This window comes from Panthera pardus, unplaced genomic scaffold (assembly GCF_024362965.1).
Source record: "Panthera pardus isolate Hobbes unplaced genomic scaffold, ASM2436296v1 HiC_scaffold_2, whole genome shotgun sequence".
NCBI lineage: Eukaryota > Metazoa > Chordata > Mammalia > Carnivora > Felidae > Panthera > Panthera pardus.
In genome coordinates this window covers 126,390,294-126,408,915 of record NW_026526765.1, presented here as the reverse complement: position 1 = coordinate 126,408,915, position 18,622 = coordinate 126,390,294, and the positions used below count along the sequence as shown (strand labels likewise).

At 46.9% G+C, this 18,622-nt stretch overlaps 1 protein-coding gene across 12 annotated transcripts in view; it reads left to right on the top strand.

The window, feature by feature from the left end:
• Nucleotides 1–9,157, top strand: part of SLC25A48 (solute carrier family 25 member 48) — a 164,214-nt gene extending 155,057 nt beyond the window's left edge. For 7 of the 12 annotated variants that reach the window (XR_002073205.2, XR_008423891.1, XR_008423889.1 and 4 more), the window contains 3 exons: nucleotides 3,730–3,898; nucleotides 5,497–5,626; nucleotides 8,724–9,157. Coding sequence is in view for 4 of the 12 variants with exons in the window: in XM_053907472.1 (XP_053763447.1) it covers nucleotides 5,497–5,619 (123 nt within the window). In the remaining 8 variants the exon portion in view is untranslated. Of the gene's footprint in view, nucleotides 1–3,729; nucleotides 3,899–5,496; nucleotides 5,627–6,549 lie in introns of all 12 variants that reach the window. The other 5 variants (XR_008423892.1, XM_053907470.1, XM_053907473.1 and 2 more) reach the window with 3 other exon arrangements.
• Nucleotides 9,158–18,622: the final 9,465 nt, after the last annotated feature.

Sequence of the window (18,622 nt, the reverse complement as noted above, 5' to 3'; positions counted from 1 at the left end):
TCAAGTTTCTAATTAATAATCTGCTGGTAAACTTATTGAGGATTCTTTTTATGTAATGAGTTCCTTCTATCTTCCTGTTTTTAAAAGTTTATTATAATGTGTCTTGGCTTGGATCTCCTTAAGTTTATTTTGCTTGGAGTTGGTTAAGCTTCTTTGATGTTTATATTCATGTTTTTCATCAAATTTAAGAAGTTTTTAGGAAGTAATTTAGGAAGTTTTTGGCCTTTATTAAGGAAGTTTTTAGCCTTTATTACTCCAAATATTCTCTGCCCCTGTCTCCTTTTGCCTTCTGGGATGTCCACAATGCATGTATTGGTTTGTTCGATAGTTTCCCACAGATCCTTTAGGCTATTTTCACTGTTCTTCAATCTTGTTTCTGTTTCTCAAACTCAATAATTTCCGTTGTCTTATTTTTAAGTTTGCTGATTCTTTTTTCTGCCTGCTCAAATATACCTTTGAATCCTTATTGTGAATTTTTCATTCCAGGTATTGTATTTTCAGCTGCAGAATTTTTGTGGGTTTTTTTCTGGGTTTTCTATTTCATATTGATGTTTTTGTTTTTGTTCATATATTATTTTCTTGGTTCTCTCCACATTTTCGTGTAGTTCTTCAAGCATCTTTAAGACCCTTGCTCTAAAGTCTTTGTCATGTAAATCTGCTGTCAAGTCTTTTTTAGGGACAAGTCTCTTGACTTATTTTTTCTTCTTCTTTAAATGGACCATACTTTCCTGTTTCCTTTGAGGCCTTGTTATTTTTTATTGGAAACCTGACATTTGAATCTAATAATGGGTTAACTCTGGAAATCAGATTTGGTGTCTTTTGTTATTATTTTTGTTGATTGTTACATTTTTGTAATTGTTTTAGGCGGTCTCTATGCCAAAGATCAGCCTGAAATGTAAACTCGAGGTCTTCTCAGGTCTTTTCTGAGCCTTTCTCTGGGTATGCACGGTTACTTTCTAATTTTCCCCATACATGCAGTTCCTTTTTAATGTCATGGTCTATAATGTCTATCTCCCAAAGAGGAAAAAGAGAAAAACGAAGGGGGAAAGGGTCATCAGCCAGAGGAGGAAGGGTTTGCATCAGTGAAACAATAATGACTACCTCCCTGTTTACACCTCTGTGATCAGAAACAGCAGTCAGTGATCAAAACATAGATCTCTAATATTTGGAGAACAGGGTCCTTATTGCCCACTCTGGCTTCCACAAGCTATGTGTGCAGGTTGCTCCTCCAGCGTACATCCAGCTGCCTGCCACAGGTCTGGGGGTGAGGGAGGGGTAGCTGCTACCTTGCTAAGAGCTAAAATTGGCTGCACTTAACCATATTTACTGTGCAAACCTTCTCCTGGAAGTTGTAAGGATTCGCCAAACTGTAGAATTTCAAAAAAGTTACATCAGACGGATTCCATCAGTGCAAATTTTATCTCGGTAAGGAAACAGTTGGCTGGCATTTCCTATTCTGCCACCTTCCTAGAATCCTCACCTCACTTGTCTTTTGTATTATTTTAGTAGAAGCACAGTTTGTGATTCAGTCAACTACAGAGGGACACATAAAGAGACATTCGCATAGGATGCTTCTTTATTTGAGATACTTTGTCTGCTATTAATTATTAATGTTTCAAAAAATTCAAGTTAATGTATCAAAATATTAATGTTATAATTCTATAAAGTCTATAGAGGCTAAATATATTGCTGATATTATTTCCTCCAAAAATTACTTTGCTCTGTTAAAAACAAAGTCTGGGAAGGCAACTGAGGTCAGATTATAGATTTCTTAATCTCAGTAGCATTTGGTTCAGTTTATATTCAGAGACAGGTTTTAAACAGAGGCAGCCGTATTTAGCTTGATTAACCACTCATTGACTGAAATTAATTTTTTTAATTTTTATTCATTTTAAAAATGAATAATATATGAACATAGGAAGCTTCAAAAGGTAAAAGATGATATACTGTCTAAATGTCCCTCCTTGGTCTTCAGTCTTCTCTCAAAGATAATCACTGTTATGAGTTTCTTACAATATATTCCAAAAATAGTCACAGCCAGTGTGAGAATATATGTGGATAGGTATATTTATATATGTTTGTATTATGTGTTTGCATATAAACAGAAATCGTAACATGAAGAAAACATCCCACACAGTCCTGGACAGTTGGGTTGTCTCACAATCAGATTTCTGGCAACAAGAGGAATGACTTTTCCTGGGGCCTAAGGGGTGTCCCCAGTGACAGATGGCTGTAACACTGGCTCTATGGGCCACCCACTCCCAAATAGTTTTTACTGCCACTCACTGAGGCATGGTAAGCCAGCCTGTTCCCATTTTACCATGGAAGAAGAACTCAGTGAAAATAAAGAATTAGAATGGAGTAAAATAATGATGATGGTACCCATATCTGGTAGTTCTTTGCAACTCACTTAATGACTACCAGTAAAGCATTCCCTTTTTGATAGAGGGAATTAGAAGTCTAGGACTTTGGGGGCATTCCCAAATCAAAAAAGAAAGCTCTGGAACTTTTGGGTCTACTCTGCCTGCTGTGATGATCGTCATGGGCCACATGGGCCGTTGCTCACACTTGGAGAGCTACCATCTGAAATAAGGAGGCCAGAGGAGTGACTTGGCATCTTTGAGCTGCACAGAGAGGGCTGTTGTTGAGGGGGTTTGTGATAGTGGATTGAGAGAGGTGGAGGAGGAATATTTAGGCAGTCTCTATGCCTCCCTAAGGAGAGGTGGAGAAGAATATTTGTAGGAAGAGAAGTTTCCTGAAGCACCAGAGTTGATTGCCCTTTGGTTCTGCCATCCGGGGACTGGAACCCTCCCTCCACTCTAGGAATCCCTCACTACCACTACCACCATCAGCCCTCTTTCAGCTTGGAACTGTTTCCTTTTCGCAACAAGGAATTTGTTCGTTCATTCGTGTGTCCATCCATCCATTCATCCATCCACTGATTCCTTTAGTGAGACTTATAACAGACCCTCTGGGCCAAGAAAAGCATTTGACGCTGGGAGTTCCAAGGTGTAGATGCTGAGGGTTCTAAGGTGTGGATCTTAGTGTTCTTAGGTATAGATTCTGGGGGTTCCAAGGTGTAGATTGGGGCTCCAAGGTGTGGATGCTGAGGGTTCCAAGGTATAGATGCTGGGGGTTCCGAAGTGTAGATGCTGGAGTATAGATGATAAGTTCTGAGGCAAACCACACCGTAGCCCTGCTCTCACTGCCCTGACTGGGATTATTAATGGGGGTACAGACAAATTATGGGTGGTTAGGGACAGTGTGAGAAGTGCTGTGACAGCAGAGATACTGAGTGCACAGAAGACAACGGGCCACAGTCCAGCTTGGAGTGCCCATGGGAAGACTGCTAGAGGTATAGCCAGGTTTGGGGAACATTCCAGCAGAGGGAGCAGAAGATACCCAGTGGTGGGAAAGAGCTGGCTCCTTAGAGGAATGACAGGCTATTAACCTACCCAGAATGTCAGGTATAAGAGGCAGCCCAGATAAAGTGCAAGGCCAGAGCAAAGGGGTCTTGGCAGGCCAGAAAAGGGTGTAGACTTGACACTGGGCAGTGTGGAACTATTGAGGCTTCATGAGGACTCAGTCTGGTGGTTTTGTATTCAGAAAGCTTGGGATAAAAGCCACCAGGTGTGTGCTTTGCCATCTTCGGGCCTTACAACAGAGCAAACCATAGCTGCTGGAGGGAGGTCATGTCCATATGTCTGAAGAGTCCCATGGTTCCCTCAGGGCCCAGCACTGTGGGAGAGGAGATCCACATTCCAAGCTGGGCCCTGCCTGGCTCAGCCTCACAGAACAGAGTCAAGCCCAGGCCCACAGGGGAGTGTCTGTTGCACCCAGCATGGAATTTTCCTCTCGGAGCTCGAGCCAGTTCCTTGCTGTTATTCAGTCACTGTGGGTGAGCTTGGGGAATTCCAGAAAGGTTAGACGTCAAAGAGCAGCCCTGATGTTAAAGGGTCCTCCTTGCCTTATGCCTGCATCACTCCAGGGTTTGGCTGAGCCACTTGCTTACCTGTGGGGGTCCTTGTCCATCATCTCCCTTCTCTGTGAGGGTCAAAGCTTCCCCCAAGTTCACAGAAGCCATTCTCTCCCCTTCACAACCAAGCTACATCTTTCAAGCTGCCATGGAAGGCCATGGTGCAGGTGCCTCTCCTGCAGAAAGACATCCTGACATCCTGACCAATGACAGAGGCCTGTACCTACCCTGAAACCACAGTGCCTGACAGCTGAGAAAACTGGGGAAATATAAAAGGGCTGGATTTCTCCTTCCATAAAATTACAGTATCAGTTCTATTTATTACACTTGGTAAATATACAGGGGTCAGATAACAGGTTTATATCATAGGCTTGACAGTTCTTGGGTCCTTTACGCTTGAGTAGGGCTTCCTTTAGATGTGTTGTCTAGGGAAGACATTTAAGGACCACTCCTCCCCACCGCACCCCTCACCAAATCCCTTAGCTGTTCTTATCACATTCTAGATTATATTGTAATTATTCCCAAATGGGGCCTATCTCCCCGCCCCCAGGAGGTTTTAAACTGGGCAAGGGCTGGAACTACATCACACTGATCAGATCTACTCAATGGGAAGATTCAGGGAGGAAGTGAAGTATCTTATCATATGCCCTAGGGATGGAATACAAATACCCTGTTCTTGTATAAAAGGCTGAGTTAAGCAGCTCATCAGTACAGGCCAGGCCAGGACTCCTCCGCACTTACACTAATGATCTAAGGTTGAGTACCACCCTGTGTAAAGATGGCTGATGATGATGATGATGATGATGATGATGATGAAGATAGTCAACAGGTCCATGGCAGGTACTGTACAAGCGCTTTAAGAGCTTCTTCTCATTTATTCCCTCAACAGCCATATCAAGTCAATAGTATTATTACCCCCATTTTATAGCTGGGAAGTTGAGTTCTAGAGACTTTGCTACTTGCCCAAGCAAGAGCTATTAAATGGCAAAGCTGTGTCTCGACTTCATGCCTAGTGTCTGAAAAGTATGGCCTGAGTTCTTCCCCACTCTGCCCCTTGGGGGACATCCTGTCAAAATGGTTGGTCCTGACTGGGTGCTCTGTCTACCATTGCAGAGTGAGTGGAGTGCAGAGCTCGGATTTCCAGGTTCCAGAGAAGTGTGTGTGTGTGTGTGTGTGTGTGTGTGTGTGTGCGCGCGCGTGCGTGCGCGTGCACATGTGTGGGGGTACATACATGAGAAATAGCAGCAATTAAACAAGTGTATGTGGGTGTTCATGGTCAGCAGCTTGCCCACAGTATTTAGTTGTATGTATACCAGGCCTGGGAGGAGAAACCCCATCACAGGTGACATGGGTTGAGACAGGAGCATGACTAGGGGGCATCCGGGGTGGTTTTCGCTTGTAAGGACCCTTTGAGCTCTGTGGGGTCCAGCCTGGGACAAGTGGGCAGCATCCCCAGCCTCTCTCTGCACCTGCAGAGGGTCCAGGTCAGTCCCCTGTGATAACGTTACCTTCTGCCAAAGGTGTTTTTCAGAGGCATCACAGTGAACGCTGTGCGTGGTTTCCCCATGAGCGCCGCCATGTTCCTTGGGTATGAGTTCTCGCTGCAGGCAATCCGCAGGGACCACGCCGTGACTAGCCCCTGAGCGCCAGGTCAGTGTGTTTCCTTCCCAGCCCGTTGTACCTCCTGGGAGCTTGACACTGTCTTCTTTGCCATGAACACGTTGTGACTTTCTGAAACATCCCTGCCATTTGTTTCCTCTCTGATCCGTGTGAGTTCTGGGGCCACAGTGGCCAACCTTCCTGTCATCAAAAAGCCCTTCTGAAATGCTCGCCTGTGACTGGTGGTGAGCTGGGTGCTCGCGAACTGAGATGGGCACAGAATTTCCCTGTTTATAGTAAGCTCGCCCATCTCTTTTCCCATCCAGCAGCTTCAACAACCCTTGAAGGGAAGTGTGTTTCACTTTATTATACAAATTCAGTGGCCCAGGCCCAGAAGTGAGGCCTTAAGTTAGAGTGTCCACCCCCTGCCACAGGGCACCATCTCTCCATCTTCCTACTGGACTCATATCGTGAGTCTGAGAGCCAGCAACGGGCTCCAACAGCCCTGGAGGACAGCCTCTGTCCTTGTTCCCTGCCTCCCCCCTCTTTCTTTCTCCCACTCTCATTGCAGAAAGATCACTACAGCCCAAGGGATCTAAAAAAAGAAACCTGACCAAGTGACTCCCTTAGTCACATGCCCTCAGTGGCTCCCCATTGCCCTTTAGGTAAAGTGTTAGTCCTTAACCCGTCATCACCAGCACCCTAAAATAATTTTCTCACTCTTGCCTCTGGATCTTTGCACATGCTGTCCCTGCCTGACACCCTCTTGTCACACCCTTCCTCTTGTCCTTGGCTTTACCAACTCCTCTCTGTCATCTGGGCTTTGGTCAAGAAATCTCTTCCTCCAGGAAGCCTGCCCCGATGCCTCCTCTAAGATGAGTTGTGCCTGCTCTAGGCACTCCCCAACAGTCCCTTCTCAGCCCCTACCACATCCCCTTGCATCATACCTGCTGATGACTCTCCTCACTCCTCAGCCAGCATGCAGTCCTGGGAGAGCTGCCACTGTTTCTCCGCCTCTGTGTCACTGGTGCCTCACGCGGAGCCCAACACCCAGATGGCCCCTCAGAAACATCACTGAGAAGACGGGCAATCAAGTGCCAGCGTCCCCTCAGCTCCTCCCCTTCTTTTCCTCCCTGTTTCTCCTTCTCTGGCTCCATACTGGTGTCCTGCAGAGCTGAGAAGACAAGGTGGAATGAGTCACTGAATTTTCTAGTCAACAAGAAACCATTTTGCTTCAGCCTTGGCGACTACAAATTCTCTCAAGAAGGATGGCTTTTGTCAGAAAGCTCTCGCAGTCCTCTCTGCTGCCTTCCCTGGGCCAGCAGAGGCCTGCTAGCATTCGTGGACGGGCCCAGACCCTAGACCCAAGGGAAGGGTGTGATGGATCAGGCCAATGAGACTGAGCCCAGAACAAGGCTTAGAATGCCGGCTTCATCAGATGATTTAGCTTTTCACTGAAGCACCCACATTCACAGTTCTCCCGGCTTTTGGCTCTCTCTTACAAAAGGAAAAGAGTAGTAACACATTTTGCATAATTAAACGTCTTGAGTGGGTTTTGTCCAGGGCGAGGAAGAAGAACGGCCTGGTTCTTAAAGCTTTGCTCAGATATCAGCTGCTCTCCACCTTGAACAGGTGAAAATAGCTTTCAAAAGAAAAAAATCCTGTCATAAAATCCGTGCCTCTTTATTGCAGAAAAAATAGAAAATACAAACAGAACACAAGAAAATAACCTATTTTCTGCAATATTTTGTAACTCATCCTTCCCATTTAATGGTTCAAGACCATTTTTTCCATGTCATTAAATATTCAGCAGCAAGGTGGTTTTTGTGCCAAGACCTGGCAGATCCCAGAGTGGCTGGACGCTTGCCCGAGCTGTCACACCCGGCAACTTGTGACCGCCCTGGTGGTTGGCTACTTCTGGAGGAAGGAATAAGTTTCTAGCAAGCCAAATTCTGACCATCCTGGATTTAGCCTTTCAGAGCAGCGACCACCCCAGTTGGAAGCCGCCCTTTCCGGAAGTACTCTCACGGTACAAGAGGCACAGATGTGTGTCAGCCTTGCCTCTGCTGGAGTGAGACAGGAGGCTGTGGCCCCCCGGGTGGAAGAAGGGGTTTCCCAATGACTTTTCTGGAGCCTCATCTTGAACAAGCCTTCAGTTTGTTTCAACTTCCTGCTCTAACCTAACAGCCCCAAGGTCCTTTATCAAGCCCTGGATTGGAATTTGCCGAGCAGCTCTGAGATCATGGGCAGGTCCGCTAGGCAGCAGCAGTAGCATCTACTCTTTGAAGACTTGGAAACCACTGCCTCCCTTGTGGTCTAGACTGGGGGCAGAGTGAGAGGTGGTGTATGTTAGAGAACCGCAGAGCCCTACGGTCCCTAATCGGTGGCAGGAGGGTGCCCATCTTGAGTCCCTGGGTGCAAGTGGTAGGATGGCATGGAATGGTTTCCATTGTCTACACTCCATTGGAGCAGCGTCCAAACCACAGTACCTACGGCCTCCTTCCAACAAGCAGGGGCAGGGGCAGAGCTCTCCCTCAGCCCCCACCAACTCCCGTGGAGGAGGAACACTTCACTTTCATTTATCCTCTCCCCCAATTCACACACACGAGTGAACCAAGGACCATGGCAAATCCAGTAAGTGGGGCATGAGGTCATTGTTTGGGATGCGGCTAGTTTGACCTGTTCTCAGGGAGTACCAGACTCAGACAACATGAGAAAGATGACCCTGGGTGGTAGAAGTGGGGTCCCAACCCTGGTCAGAAAGTCAGCTCTTAGGTTTGTTGGAAGCCCATGAGTCCAGCTGGGCCATCCCCACCGTCCCACCAGGATCTCCTATCCCAGAAGCTTCCTGGAATAATGCTGGTCTGCCTCCTGACTTGACATTCTTGCTCCACACCTCATGGATCTACCTTTAAATCCTGGAAAGTCCATTTCCCAGGAAATAAGATACATTCTTCCTATAATACCTTTTTTTGAGCATTTATAGATGACCTCAGACAACCTCCTAGCCCTTCACATCTGCCCTCATGGTGATGCCCTGCCAACTCTTGCTTCATATACACAGTTTTCCCAATGGATTGTTGACCCTTAGATCCTGCTTGATAACTTGGGTTTGATGAAAGCCTTATTTTTCATCCTTTTCCTCTAGGGCCAGCGTCACCTGGCCAGAGCTGGTGTCCTCTGACCAGAGCCTCTTTTTGCTACAAGTTGGTGCTGGAGGCATGACATCTCTAGACTCCTCAGTAGTGAACTTAAGAGAAAGAAGGCCTCTCTTCCACCCGTGCTGTGGGTCAGGTGGGCCCTCAGCCATCGGTGCCAACCTCAGAATCCCTTCTTTCCTGAGGACTCTGCTCCTTACCTCCCAGCTGCGGCCACTCAGCTGCTGCCTGGGAAGGAACTGTTGGACCATTGGACCACTGACTGACCACCAGCTATTTCCGATCTCCACTGGCCCCAATACAAAGCAGGATAAGATTGGCCCTGTCCCCATGCCTGCTGTTACACTCACTGGGAGCTCATGGAGGAGCTCAACTGCATGTTTCCAAATAAAAACACTGAAGACCTCTTCAGGTCATTACCGAATCAGATGCTTCTGCCTGGCTTCCACAGGATACTGGCCACTCTTGTTCTTCCCTCTGTTTAGATCTCTATAGATGGTGTTGGCCCAAATAACCCGCTCCACACAGGTGAGAAGAGAAACCAAGGATGGCCGTCATGCTTCTTTATGCCCTGCTGCCTCTGGTGGGCAAGGAGGGCACCTGACTCCGGTGGCACTTGCTGATGGGGCGCCTCAGAATGGTGTTAGTGAGCGTGCTGGGATGGGCATTCTCTGGGCCTTATTTCCACACGGAGAACAAAACAAAACAAAGTACTTTGTCCACAGCCTGGTTTCCAGAATGGTTTCATTATTCTAAATGTTCTCTCTCACTAGAACCATGTAGGAAGTCCATTGCTCTTTTGCTGTCCTGTGGCCTGTGTCCATGACGCCTCTCTCACTTTTGTGCCTACGACAGGCATCCCTAATCAGTCGTAGAGGCTTTTCCTGATGAGCTGAATGCTACTTCAGAATCCTCAGCTTAGGACCCTGGGCAGCCATCACCAGTCAGTCTGAACTGGCGCACAGATTAATCTATTTGCCATTCTTAGCTTACATCCCAGTGGGGAAAACATCCTTAGATTATTTTTCTTTCCCCTTTGAAAGTGTCTTCCTTGATTTCTCTGTTCCCTTCCACTGCTGTACAAAAAAACAGTCCCCCAATGGTTCTCTTGGCTGATAAACTGCAGAATCACCACTTGGTGGCAGCAGAGGTCAAGAAAAGCCTCCACAGATGTCAGCTTCTGGTAGCTTGTGACCATGGTCCTCAGCGGTGAGAGCATCTGAACTCCATGACGCTTCTCTTCTGGTTTTCTGGATCTCACCATCTCCCTTGTTGTGGTCCTTCTTCTTCTCTGTGGTGGAACGAACCTCATACTAGGGAGAAATATACTTTAGGTTCCAGGTCCAGTCTGTCATTGGCTACCTTCCTTCGTGATCTTGGCAAACTTTTGGCCGCTCGGGGCCTCAGTTATCTCATCTGTAAAGTGGGAGAATTAACAATAGGTCCCCATTATTTGCCTTCCAGGGCTTTAGTAAGAATCAAATGCAAACAGGGTTTTGTAAACTGTAAAATAAAACACACACACACACGCTCACACACACACTAACAGGAGTTAAAGAAGGCAGAGGAGGGGAATGCTTGTGTGATTTTTCTGGTTTCTGGTTTTGACTTGCCTTCTTATCTGTGAGTCTGGGTTGTTTGCAACACAAGGTGGCTGCAGTGGTGTTCCTTGGGCCTCGTTTCTACAGCTCAAACTCTAAATGCTACAGATGCCTGGCCTCTCGGCCTTTGGACTTCCCCATGGACATCCAATGCCCATGCATAGGTCAGGGTGGATACAGACACTGCTGTGGTTCTTCTGATGCCGGGGATGTCTGATTAATCACCGATGCAAGCCCTCCAACCTGCTGATTTCCAGTGCCCCTTGCTGCCAGGCTCCCATCAAAGGGGTTTCCAGAAAGCATTTGGTCCAGCAGAGGAGTCCAGCCCATGAGTTCCTGGGAGGTAGAAAAACCATCCAGAAAATTGCTGCTTCTCTCCTCTGGCTAAGAGTGGGGAGGGGCCAGCACGCTTTGGGGTCAGTCACTCCTGCCAGTCATAGGACCCATCCCCAGCTCCTGTGCCTCCTGCCTCCCAGCAGTGCAGACCAGGTAGGTCTCTCCCTCCACATCCATATATTCTGAAGACGTCCCTATAGGTTACATTTGTGTTGAGTCCGGGACCTGCACTCACTGCCTGCCTCACCGCTGTTAGCTGAATGATTCCCCCACACCCTTGTGTGTACAACACATAAACGGAGCTTTTAAAATTTTTCTTTAAGTTTAGTTTTTTCCAGGCCTTCGTTCTATCACAAAGTAATTTTGCCATTTTCACGGACAACTCAGAAGCTCCCAAGTTAAGGGCAGTCAGTTCAGGGTTTTCTCCTTCTCCTCCCTCTCCTTGGGATGACTTTAGGTTTGGCAGCTTGGGGTACAGAGAGAGGCTCCTGGCTCTTGGGAGGCGCTCCGTCTTATGCTGGTCTAGTCCAGCATATCTTCTTCCTGTCTAGTCCTAAGTGTGGCCTTCCACACTCTTCTCCTCTCTCTGTCCTGTGGAAAGTCTTGGCTTTTCCATCAGAACTCGGGGGCCTGTGTTAGACCTACCTTTGGGGCTGTCTATGCCACACCGTGTACTAGATGGCAGATGGCATTCTCTTTTCAGCGTGCTATCTCCCAGGACAAGAAATCCAGAGCCCTCCACTCTCAGGTCCTCACCCCTCCCTGGAGTCCTGCCACCACCGTTCCATGGCTCCGCTGTGGGCACAGTACTCACCAGGGTCTGCTGTCATCCTCTCCTCTCCAGTGTCTGTCTAATACTCGTTTGTGATAAAAAATGCTCCACAAATAGAATAGAAAGGAATTTCCTCAACCTGGTGCAGGGTATCTATGAAAAGTCCACAGCCAACATCACACTCAGTGGTAAAAGGCTAGATGCTTTCCCACCAAGATCAGGAACAATACAAGGATGTCTGCTTTTGCCACTTTTATTCAACATTGTATGGTGGTTCTATCCAGGATCATTAAGCATGAAATGAAATAAAAGGCATCAAAGTTGGAAAAGGAGAACTAAACCACCTCCCTTGCAGATGATAGCATCTTGTACATAGAAAACTGTAAGGAATCCATTGAAAAAATATTAAAACCAATAACCATGTTCAGCAAGATTTTAGGATACAAGATCAATGACAGAAGTCAGCGTATTTCTATGCCCTAAGAATAAACATTCCAACAATGAAATTAAGAAAGCAATTCCATTTGTAATACCACCTGAAAGATGAAATAACTAGGCATATTTTAGCAGAAGAAGTGTAAGACTTACACACTGAAAACTACAAAACCTTGCTGAAAAAAATTTAAAGATCTAGGTAAATGGGAAAGTATTCGATGTCATGGGCCAGAAGACTAAATATTGTTAAGATATTAAGACTCCCCTAATTGTTCTGCAGGTGTAGTTTAACCCCTCCCAAAATCTCACCTGGCTTTTTTTGGGGGGGGAATGGGGGTGCATAATAAAGCTAATCCTAAAATTCATATGGAAATGCAGAGGACTGAGAATAGCTGAAATGAACTTGACAAAGAATGAGACTGGAAGACCAACACTTCCCTAAGACTACAGTAATCAAGAGAGTGTAGTTCTGGCATTATGATAGATGTGTACATCAATGGGATACAAGTGAGAGTCCGGAAAGAAACCCTTGATTTATGATCAATTGATTTTTCCCAAGGGTGCCAAGACAATTCAATGGAGAAAAGAATAGTCTTTTCAGTGAGTGGTATTGGGACAACTGTACATCCACATACAAAAAAAAAATTTAATTGGACCCTTACTGCACACAATATATGAAAATTGACTCAAGATGGGTCACAGACCTAGATGTGAGAGTTAAAGCTATAAAACTCATGGAAGGAAATATAGTAATAAATCTTTACGACCTTGCATTTAGCAAAGGTTTTTTAGAATACCAAAAGCGTAAGTGACAAAATCAAATATAGACAAATTGGACTACAATTAAAAACGTTTGTTGCTACAAATGATACCATCACTAAAATAAAACAACCACCCGCAAAATGGGAGAAAATATTTGCAGATCTTAATTCAGGTAAGGGACTTATTTCCAAAACATGTAAACAACTCTTAAATTTAACAATAAAAAGCAAGTAACCCAATATAAACATGGGCCAAGTATTTAAATAGACATTTCTCCAAAGAAGATATACAAGTGGCCAGGGAGCATATGAAAAGATGTGTCTGTAGTTATTAGGGAAATGTAAATCAAAGCCATAATAAGATACCACCTTATAGATACAGGGAAGGCTATCGTTGAAAAGATAGAAAATAGCCAGTATTGACAAGAATGTGGAGAAACTGGAACCCTCACACCCTGCTGCTGGAAATGTCAAATGGTGCAGCCACTTTGGAAAACAGTTTGGCAGTTTTACCATATTACCAGTCAGAATTACCATATGACCTAACAGTTCCACTCCTAGGTGCCCACAAGAAATGAAAACATATGGAGTCACCAAAGCCTTTACATGAATACTCATAGCAGCATTATTCATAATGGCCAAAAAGTGGAATCAACCCAAACGTCTGTCAACTAACGAGTGGATCAATAAAATGCAGTGTATCTACACAACAGAATATTATTTAGCAATAAGGAAACGAAGTATTAATATATGCTATGACATGAATGAAAACATCATACGAAGTGAAAGGAGCCAGTTAGAGAAGAACACATATGATTCCATTTATAGGAAAAATCCAGAAGAGGCAAATTTACAGAGAAGAAAGATTATTAGTTGATTAGGCTGGAAGAAGGGAGAATGGGGAATGGCCGCTCTAGAGTGCAGGGTTTCTTTTGGGGGTGATGAAAGTGTGCTGGAATTAGACAGCGGTGATGGTCACACAGCCCTGTAACTACACTACAAAGCGCTGACATGTACACTTTAAGTGGGTGAGTGGCCTTATGTTTCTGCCGAGGGTCCCTTTGCAGAGGAAGAGAGGCCTTGGTCTGGGGTAGGTGAGGAAAGCAGGCTAGGAATGGAATGGAACAGTTGAGCCTTCTTCACAGTATCTTCCTGCTTCAAATTGGTTGGATGTGCAAATAAAGAGACGGATAGATGGGGACTGGTCAAGACCAGTAACCTCTGGGCTTAGTTTGGTCAGCATCAGTGTGCCCTGGACTAGAATATTCTGGAAACAACTCTGCCTGGGCCTGGCCAACCTGGACAAGGCTACTGGCGCTGTGGAGAGCTTCCATGCTCCTGTCGGTTAGATGTAAATATGGCCCTAGAGTTCAGTTACCTGAGTGGGAACCTTGGCTTCACTTCTTTTGAGCAGCATGCCTTGGACGAGTTATACTAACCTCTCTGGTCCTCAGTTTCCCCATCTGTGCGCTAGGAATAAGTATATGCAATAATTCTATATCTACCTCACGAGGTTCTTTCAAAGATCCAACTAGGTATTCCACAAAACATGCCTAGCCGAGTGCTTGGTACATTCAATACATATTCGTTCTTCTTTCTCCAAAGTGCTTTTTAGATAAATCTCAACTCTCCTGACACAGGCAGGAGAGTAATTATTGGGCACTTCATCACAGGCCCTGAGAACTCTGGGTTGAGCTTGTCTGCAGGGGTGTATCCTGTGGGTTATATGACTTTTGCAGAACAGCTGAGGGAAACCACCAAGCTACACTGGTGACTAATCTGGGACACTGGGCTGCCGCTCATCTCTCTGCCCGTCTTCTCCGGCAGCCGATTGTTCTGAAACCATCTCCAACCACCAGCGTCTGTCTGTCCTTGCTATGATCCCTGTGTGGGGCAAGCACTGGTGACGTGGCAGCTGTCAGTGCTGCAGGCTGTAAACCACAGCGTGTGACTTGTGTCTGAGGCCATTCAGAAAACGCAGGTGGAGGAGACGAGAGAAGGCCCTGTGGCCAAGGCCCATGTGGCGGCCATCCAGGGAGCTACAGGAGCCTCTGTCCCTCCTGGAGATGCCCAGACTGGCTCCAGATAAGCCCTTGGGAAAGAGTGCCCCCTATACTTGGGGCCAGAGCTACGGAAGTATCACAATTCTGAAATCCAAACGGCTCTGAAAGCCCAAGATTTGCTGAGACTCATTTGGCTGCCAAACCTGGCTTTGAGTACTCCTGTGTGTTGTCTTGTTTGTTTGTTTGTTTGTTTTGCAGAATATTCATGTATTTAATTGCAGAATCCTGCCCCGGGTCCTGGGTGTTAGGTAACATATGGCTCATGAGCTATGGGTTCCCCATCTAGAAGGCCAAACAGTTTAATTTCTGAAAACGATCTGGTCCTCAGGTGTTGGGATAAGGGCATGTGTCCCATATTATTATGAATCTATTTTACCCTCAGACTGTAGTCAGAGGAAACACACTTGCTATACACAGAATAAGAAAAGAACAGAGAGGATAGAGCTTTGGGTTTGGGATGAGACAGCTGGGGCAGGGGTCCTGCTCCAGTTCTCACCAGCTGCAGGGCCCTGGGAATGTCTTTAACCGCTCTGAGCCTCGATTTCCTTGCTTATATAACAGAAATAATAATCCCTACCTCCTGTGGTTATTAGGGGATTAAATGAGATAATGCATGCTTAGCACATACAGAGTAAGGGCTTAGTAATTGATTACAGGCTTAATATTAATAGATAATGATATATGTATTGCCTGGATGGACTCTTTTCCTCAGTGCCATGTGCACAGGCGTCCACAGACCAGCTAGGGAGCCAGGCCAGACAACCGCTCCTGGGCGCTGTGCTCAGTGTATGGGAGCGGGATCCCAGTTTTGGGAACCCTGTACAGGAAAGGGGGTGAGACGCTGAGGACACTCAGTGCCCAGAACTTCCGGTCTTAGAGAGGAAATTATGTGGAAGATATTGGAATACGCTACTAAAAACCAGTAATAACGGTTGGGTGGCTCAGTCTGTTAAGAGTCTGACTCTTGGTTTTGGCTGAGGTCATGATCTCACGGTTGGTGAGTTCGAGCCCCACATTGGGCTCTGCGCTGTCAGTGAGGACCTGCTTGGGATTCTGTCTCTCCCTCTTTCTCTGCCCCTCCCCCACTGGTTCTCTCTCTCTCTCTCTCTCTCTCTCCATAAACAAACAAACAAACTTAAAAAAAAACAACAGTAATAATGGAACATGAAGTCTCATACCCACTGTTACGAGAGATGATCAGAAATCCTCTTTGGCAGAATCTGTGCCCCAGTGCTGCCTACCCCCCCCCCCCCCCCCCACCAGTGCTACATGATGCTGCTCACTTATCTGGGGAAGCAGAGGGGTCAACAAGATGTGATGACTGTCTATTTGTCTCAGGGTCTGTGTCCCCTATAACATGTTGACAGCCTTCAGCACTGAGGACAAAGGCTAAACCAGTGGTCTCCTTCTGAGAGCCTCTTGACCGCGAAAATCTGACTTTTGGCCCTTTCATATGCATGCCACTATAAAGAAATCACTGAGAAACTTTTCTTTCTGTGCGAAGTAAAATAATTATAATTGGATGTCCACAAATAATTATGATTGTGTACACACCATTTCTGCAGCCCAGAAGATAGCAGAATGGCTCAGCTGACCTTAGGCTCTCCTCGCTAAAACCGCTGCATCTGCCCCAGGCAGGAGGGACTCAGCCGCAGGTGCAGGACCAAATTTGTGGCACTCCATCACTAAAAGGTTTGCACAACTCCGGGGACCGGGGCTACTTAGAGTATCAGAGAATCTCACCTTTGGCCAAGGGCTGTTTAAAGTGCAGATCACATCTGATAATGCTTGACGTTGTGACTGGTGAAAGGCCGAGCAGAGCTCTTTGAGGAACCTTTGATGCTCTGAACTTTCCATATTATTGTGGTCAGAGGTACTCAAGGATGGTTTAGCTCAATGGGGGGCGGGGGGCGATTCTAATTTTGACCGTACCTGGAAAAATACTCCCCACGGGAGATTCTTCCCCAATCCTCTCACCCGTCAGGTAGCGGGGGAGAGGGCGATTGTGATTGTCAGACCATCCCAATCCAAGACCTAACCCGGCCTCCCCCACAATGCATCACACACACCTGGCAGGCGGCTCCCTCCCCAGGGGCCAGATCATGTGAACCCCAAGCTTGGAGGCTGCCTGGAGCTCTGTGGAGGGACCGCTCCTTTCTGAGCACCTGTAGCGTGTTTCTGGATACCATCTCTTCTCCAGGTGAGCACTTTCCTGACCTACAGACCAGTTCATACTCTGCTTTGGCGTCTCAAAGGGCTTTCGTTCCCTCGGCCAATATTTATGGAGTGCCAGCTCTGGTAGAGGGGTAGTGTGGGCTCGGGAGAGGCAACCGGGATTCAACAGTGGGCTAGCAAAGCTCTCTGTCCTCGGGGAGCTGCCCTTTGAGCAGGGAGAGACACCGAACGGGGTAAAGTCATAAGTGGGAGGGCATCTTAGAAGGTAGTGAGTACTGTGGAACAGAAGACAGGATCTTGGGTACTGGGGTGGGGGGCAGGTTGAGTATTAAGGTAAGATGGGTAATACATTAGGGTCCTTCAGAGAAATAGAACCAATAGGCTGAATAGACAGAGGGATAGATATACAGATAGATAAGAAGAAATTGGCTCGTGTGATTGAGGAGGCTGAAGTGCCCCAAGAGCTGCTGTCTGCAATCTGGAGGCCCAGGAAAACAGGTGGGGTGGTGATACACGTCCACAGGCCTGAGAGCCAGAAAGCTGCTGTGTTTTAAGTCCCTGTCCGAGCATAGAAGAATGTCCCAGCTCAAGCTGTCAGACAGAGAGCCAATTCTTCCCCTGCCTCTTCAGGGCCTCGGTGGGATTGAATGAGGCCCACCCACACTGGGCAGAGCATTTCAGTCTACCAATTCGGATGCTCATCTCATCCAGAAACGCCCTCCAGACACACCCCAAAGCAACGTTTAGCCAAATATCTGGGCGCCCTGCGGGCTGGTCAAGCTGACATGTAGAATTTGCCATCAGAGACAGCCACACTGTAAGCCAAGCCAACAACCTGGTTCAGGGATCCCTTGGGTAGACCCCCCATTAGTTTCCGCACGTCAGCCGGGCACTCCGCCTGGCTGGTGGTGGGTTCTTACCTGAAGGTCTTTGGCAAGTGAACAGGTGACTGTATTGATCCCAAGCTTTCTGGGCTTTGTGCTCTAAGTCAGGAGGTCTGCTCCCCGGGTCTTCCCCTGGCTGAGCTTCAAGTACTTCCCTCTGTTCTGGGTGTACATGCCTACATTCCTGGGTAGGCTCCTGCCTCCTGGCCTTACCACACTGCCTTCTCCCATTTCAGGGACGCAGGTGGCTTCTCAGGACCCCAAACTCCCTGGCAGTGCCCAGGGAGCATCCTTCCCCCAGCGCCCACACACAGGGTGCCTCAGGCGTGCCTTCAGCCTCCCTAACAGCAATGGTCAGACTGTCCCCACATACCCTTCACAACTGTGCTTTCTCCGTCCCCAGGCACAGCTAGTGGGACTTCCAGTCTGTTTAGGGTAACGGGTCTTAGTACAGGAGGCTTTGACCCATTCAGTCCCTTGACAGAGTTTGTAGGGTTTTTTTTTTTTTAAACTTTATTTTGAGAGAGAGAGAAAGTGGGGGAAGGGCAGAGAGAGAGAGACAGAGAGACAGAGAGAGAGAGAGACGGAATCCGAAGCAGGCTCCAGGCTCTGAGCTGTCAGCACAGAGCCCGATGCGGGGCTCAAACTCACAAACTGTGAGATCACCACCTGAGCCGAAGTCAGATGCCTAACCGACTGAGCCACCCAGGTGCCCCTGTAGCTTGCTTTCTTCTGAGCAGCAAGGAGTGAATAAACACCTAGCGACCAGATTGTGTTCTTTTTCTTCATATATATTTATTCCAAAATACAGAAATAATTTTAAACACATTATTACAACTGAATTTGATTCATCATGGCTTTA